General features: G+C 30.2%; 1 protein-coding gene across 5 annotated transcripts in view; it reads right to left on the reverse strand.

The window, feature by feature from the left end:
* Positions 1-2,192: 2,192 nt before the first annotated feature.
* Positions 2,193-6,449, reverse strand: part of LOC102679751 (leishmanolysin-like peptidase) — a 92,240-nt gene continuing 87,983 nt past the window's right edge. For 4 of the 5 annotated variants that reach the window (XM_006619870.2, XM_031512497.1, XM_031512496.1 and 1 more), the window contains 6 exons: positions 5,834-6,027; positions 5,447-5,579; positions 4,879-5,038; positions 4,397-4,563; positions 4,161-4,280; positions 2,193-3,921 (listed from right to left, as the gene is read on the reverse strand). In XM_006619870.2, the coding sequence (XP_006619933.1) occupies positions 3,763-3,921; positions 4,161-4,280; positions 4,397-4,563; positions 4,879-5,038; positions 5,447-5,579; positions 5,834-6,027 (933 nt within the window). In that variant the 3' untranslated portion in view covers positions 2,193-3,762. The remainder of the gene's footprint in view (positions 3,922-4,160; positions 4,281-4,396; positions 4,564-4,878; positions 5,039-5,446; positions 5,580-5,833; positions 6,028-6,449) is intronic. The other variant, XM_031512495.1, reaches the window with a different exon arrangement.

Consider the following 6,449-nt stretch of genomic DNA (forward strand, 5'->3'; position numbering starts at 1 on the left):
ACATAATTATTTCATTTACACGAGCGATAATAGAAATTACATCACGCGTGAAATACGTAATACGTTTTTCTTACGTTCATAAAAATTTTCTACATTGTCTTACTTATTATTATTATTTCGTAAAATATTTACATCTTATTCTCTGATATTTATTTCCAAGAAATATCACTTGTCATCCATACTTTGATCCACACTCGTGTTACACGCACTTTTAAAACAATTCCACTTCTATTCCAAGATGTTCCCATATTTTTTGCCGATTTCTTATAATATTCTTATATTTTTTTATAGATATGATATCGTAATCTATTAAAATTGAGTTATAAAAGCAAATTCACGTTATATCTCATTAATCTCGTAGAAAAATTAATCTTTCTTATTCCGTCGCACAATTCTTCGTGAAGAAAATGCATTTGTTTTTAAGAAATAAACAATAAATATAAATGTTCGATATCAATGATCGAACTACAGTTTTATAATTTTATAATATCCGTTAATAATCCAATGTTTTTATATTTATAAATGAAAATATTTCCGAGGTGACAATGAAAAATTGTTTCAATCATTTAATCCTTATTCATTTTTTGAAATAAAAAAAATATATCGTAATAAATTTTGAAATTTCGCTATGCGGATTAACTATTTCTTATTAAAAAATCTATATTTGAAATCTTTCTTCGTTTTATCGAATATCGAATATTATCGTCAAATAACAATCGTCTTATTTTTAAAAAGGAAAAGGAAAAGAAAAATATTTAAAAATTTAATTTAATTTAGCGTTATGTTTATAAGAAAATTATGACTATATATACTTGAAACATTTGAAATATATCAATAAGAAGAATTATTTAGAATATGTATACGTATTTACGTATATTTGTTGTAAGAATTTTCAAATGATAGATGAATAAGGATTACTAATCGTAAAACGTTATATGTATTTAATCGATAACTAAAATTGTTATTTAAACAAAAAATAGATAATATTGGCACGTGTATATATATTTTGATATATATTTTCTAATATAACGATTCGTCGCGGTTCACTATTAATCAACAATAAAAATAATTAATTCGTAAAGCAAGATTCTTATATAACTAGAAAAAAAATTGAATATAAAAAAAGCGATATTTATAAAAGATAATAATAAAATGGGTGGCATAATTATTATACGTAATTATGTACTATTATATATGCAGGATGATCCATTTTATCGTATATTTATCCGAGAACATATAAAATAAATTTAAAAAAATTGCATTTGCAAATGCAAATTTGATTTTTAAAAAAATTTTAATATTTAATTTTTACGATAGAAAAAAAGAACTACACAATATACGTGTATATATATTTTAAAATATCATTGAAATATCATTATAATCATTATTAAAATCGTATAGATATTCCGTTGTATCATATGTTATATTTTTGTCTTCGCCTCTAATACATTCTTCGTCGTCTTATATTTTAAAAGTAAAAGACATATGCGAGTCCCCTTTTTTCCTCTTAAATGTATCAGATAATAATACGAAGCGTATTTAACCCTGCTGTACTCTTTGTATCTTTCTTTAATAGATGGATTCATCGACTATATACAAATTATGGCAGTCGTATCCAATATGATCGGCTGGTACTATGAAATTTTATAACGAGGTATAATGTTCGTTGAACAGACACGAGCCGACAAAATGGGCGATGGAGATTAATGTATTTATGTTGGTATTGGAGAATAGAGATACCTATACCTCCCAAGGGGAGAGCCGTGGAACAGGAGGCTAAGGGGAATGCATCGAGATCACGCGTTGTAATATCGAGTAAGAGGATAGGAACTATCCCGACGATATCCAAAATGAGTCGTGAAAAAGATAAAATTATGAATGGGCCTAAAAATAAGAAATAGGCGTAGATATGTTATGGAATAATAGCGTACTCTGCTGGATGTGGAAATATCTAGATGAAAGATATCTTCTAATCGAGTAGAGATGAAAATCCTGGATACTAGAGAGAGAAAAATCTATTCTAACGATAGAATAGAACAGCGAACATTGCGATACGTGGAATCGAAGACGAGAGCGAGGAAGATATTCCACCGAACCGAAAAATTAGTGAACATTTTATTTATTTTTGTTGTAACGATTAACTGTATTATTACTTGCATTACCTGGAGGAAGGAAAGGGAAAATATTTTCGCTGATGACGATCGATCGCGGTAATTTGCCGATAAACGCAAATATGACATCGAGACAACGATCGAGCGGATATTAACGCAAACAGTAACGGCTCATCGAGGGAAGCTTTTTCTATATACACGGCAACCTATTTCCTTAAAGGAAGTATCAACTGATTCGAGATAAACATAGCTATAAACATGGAAGTGACATGCGACGATATGCATCGATAGAATGATATAGAAACACAGGTAATATCGAGATATACATGTTCAGTATTCTTCCGAGTTGATAACAAAGCGAAAAGAGAATCGAATAACGATTGAAATTTGTATAACAGATTTTTTTATCACATCGAATGACGAATCGAAAGAGGAGATATTGGAGAAGATTATTCAAATACGATTTTATCAATAAAAACCTGGATGTATTAATTAATTTATTCTCTTTTAATGACATAATAATAAAACTTTAAATAATAAAACTAATAATCTGAAACTATCGATTGCTTAGATCTCAGAAATTAATTAATTTATAATTATTTCCGAGATAATAAAAATTTTTGCGATTCAAGGGAGGCGTATGAAAAGGAATTTTTTAGCGAATATATCGAATTCGTTGTAGGCCTTGGTGAATCTCCCATTGGTACAGATGGAAGTGCATAATTATTTTAACTTCCCCCCTCCCCTTTCAACAATAAAAAAAAAGAAAGTGGAAGAAAAGAAATAGATCGCGTTTTACGACTAGAGATCGGACAAGTCAATAGACAATGTCGTCATAGTGGTCATCCGAAGCAGTGGTTAATGGATTGAAAACTCTGGTTCGGAAGGAAATACATGGAATGCACAACTCAGAAGGAGGTAAGATTGGAGAAAGCCAGTGAACCGAAAAATGAACTATTTGCTAAGGGTAGTGGAGATGGGATTGAGTACATTGTTGACGGAGGGGAAGAGGGGGGGGGGAGCGGGGGAAGAGGGAATTGGGGGGGGGGGGGGGAACGAGGCAATCGACAAAGTAGGCAGACGCGATGATCAAGACGGCCGTCAGTATCGAGAGAATATCGGTCTTGAGCGTATCTATTGTGAATACAGATACACACCAGAATACGATTTACGGGAACTAGATATTATCGCCATTTTATAAACGAGCGAGATTGTAGTCTTTTTAACGTTACGAGTACGAACAGGGGACCGAACATTAACCATGGTAAATAGGATGTATTGCCTGTCTCTTTTTCCAGAGACTTTAACAAAAATAAAATGGAAAATATAAAATATGAGTTTAAACGAGTTTATCTTTAAACTCGTATTTTGCGTATTTTTATATTTGCTGATATATAAAATTGTTAAGAAAATACTTTTTACACGATAAATGGTGAAAATAGAATTGTCACCTCGGTTCAGATACGAATCATATCGCGAAACGTCTCACGTACGTGGTTTCAAAGATATTTCCATGAGCATTACGCTAATATTTACATACGTATCGTAATTCAAAAATGCGAATTCAGAAACGACGTTTCAACGATGCGTTATTACAATTTGTCAACTAGTTTTAATATCGATGAAAATATTACCTAAGTTCCACGACATATCATCTAAAAACAAAGAAATAAATTAAAGTAAGGAATGGTAAGGATAAATTTGTAAATTTTGCCGCGGATGCACAATATAAATTGTCTCTGTGATAATACGTTGACGGTGGATGTTCATCTCCCGGCTTGCAATATTCGTGTTTCTCTTTTAATTCCGCCTGTAACAGAAAAATAAACAAGAATGAAACGAACTAACAATTTAGACTATTACACACGTGGCGCGAGTAAAGACGCATGGGAAGACGAGATTCTTTTTCTCGTGTATTTATTTTATTTCTCAATTTATTATTTCGTCAATGCAATCTTCGTTATGGAAGATATTTTTATAAATTTTATTAATTTATATTATCGTGATATATTTGTAAATTAAATTGCATCAAATAATATTCATTCTTACCTGACAAATGTCTCTACATGGAGGGCAAATTAGAGCTCCTTTATGAAGCCAGTCATTTTGTATTATTCTGATTGCAATTTCTTGGCCAGCGTGATAACACGTGTACGTGTAATTTGCGACCTAAAAAAATCAGATATATCGAAATTTATACGATAGATTATGCTAAAGAAAACGAAAACGAATTATAAACGTGTTAATAATAAAGAAGATTGTAAAACGGTTTTTCTGATACTGACTATAATATGTAATCTACCAACTTCACATTTATATCGATAACATCCGGAACCCCAATGTTGCCATTGCCTAGCTTGTTTACACGTTCTTTCTTCCCACATTTGATTCGTATGATCAAAGCATCTCGAATGTGGGCCGTATTTTTCTAAAGCAAAATTTTTGTCCGGATCTGTTGACAGAAAACAATCCGATTAACAAGTTATCGTTTTACTTTGATAGAAAATTACTTTGAAATAAAAATTATACCAATAATACTACTAAGTAAGATGTAAAAAATAAAAAATAAATAGTTTAATTGAAATCAGCGTATTTCTTTGAATTAAAAGTATTAAAAAAGAATACTCAAAGTTGTTTCTTTCTCTAAGTAAGAGGTATGAATTATTATTAAGTAAAATGTCGTTGGTTTAAATAAAAAATACCATTTATCATGGGATGAAATAGATTATTGGATGGTACAGTTATTAATAAGCGTTAAGAGACTTACGAGGATTATTCTCTTCGTAGAGACAATGAGAGCCTCTAACTACTATATTTCGAGCTCTCCACGTAAACTCTTGAATGTATGGACAATAATCCGCTAGAGATACCGAACCACCGTAGTATTGTTCCTCTCCAGCTGGCACGTGAGGTATAAAGTCAAAGTTCTAAGATTCGAAACATCGATATTATAATTAGGTTTTTATGCAAATACATATTTTTTTTATTATCTATGTATTGCATATATTTTACGTATAAATGACATAAATATAGACTATCGAGTTACAAATCGTGTCCAAAAATTTAACGAGCGATTCTCCGTTTAAAGTAAAATAAGAAACTGCTCGTCGTATTTATGATATCGATTAGAAATCGATAAGAATAAATGGATATTCTAAAAAAGCGGAAAGTGTATAATAATAACAGACGAATAAATTTTTTATTTATTCATTTCGAATGAATGGTAAAAAAAAAGAAAAAAATATTCTCTATATAATTTACGAAATAAACGAATGGTTGTATTTAAATGGAGCAAAGATATTTTACGAATGTATGTACATGTAATAATTTTATACCTGATATTTCTTAGGTAGAGGTTGCGAGTATTTGATCAAGTTACACAATGCTACTGAACTTCGGTCATCGGTACACTCGGTCTGTAATGGATCTTGTTTCACTTTGTTACAAAACGGATGAATAGACTTTCCCCTGAAAAACGATAGTAAACTTCGATATTAAAGATATATAATAACCTATTTCACTTTTGTTTTCACGATAATTTTCTCGTTGTTTTTATATTACAACGCAGCGTTTATTATTATTGTTATTATTATAGATTATAGACTCGACGAAATATTGTTATTATGTAATAAAATTATGCGTTTCGCATCCATCTACGTTCTTAAATTAAAATATGGTAAAAATTTTTTCTATTTTTGCATTATTTTTTTTGGAATACATACGATAACCGAAACGATTTTGAAGATATCCACTCCTTACACGACTTCATCGAAAAATTGCAGCCAAGATTCCTACCCCATCCTAATTCTTGTGCCATCGAGTAATTCGCGCTATACCATCCGGTATCTTCCATAAGAGCAAGTGTTATCCTTGAATAAACTGGATTTTGAGTATGTGTCCCCGTCATTGCTTCGTTCTAAAACGATGAAAGATCGTGGCGTTTAGATTTTACAAAATATTGAAGTAAGTACGTCACGATATTTTTAAAATTAATCGCAAATATGAAAACATTTCGAGCTAATGAAACGATAGATAATTAAATTGTGTATTAAAAAGGGGCAAAATAGCATAATAAAAATATAATAAACAATTTTTTTATTTTAAAGCGTTGTAATGGCGTAATCTATTAAACTAACGATAACAGATATTTTTGTTCCTCGAATTTTGTTTTACTTACTATACTATAAAGTTTAATTCGATATCGGATTTATTTCGCTATGTAAATATCAATGATACGATTGATTTAATTTTGTTTACCAATGATATACGATTAATGATTCTTAGGTAAAGGGGAAAAAAAAGAAAGAAAAAAAAAAAAAAAAAAAAAAAAAAAAAAAA

This window comes from Apis dorsata, unplaced genomic scaffold (genome assembly GCF_000469605.1).
Source record: "Apis dorsata unplaced genomic scaffold, Apis dorsata 1.3 scaffold_446, whole genome shotgun sequence".
NCBI lineage: Eukaryota > Metazoa > Arthropoda > Insecta > Hymenoptera > Apidae > Apis > Apis dorsata.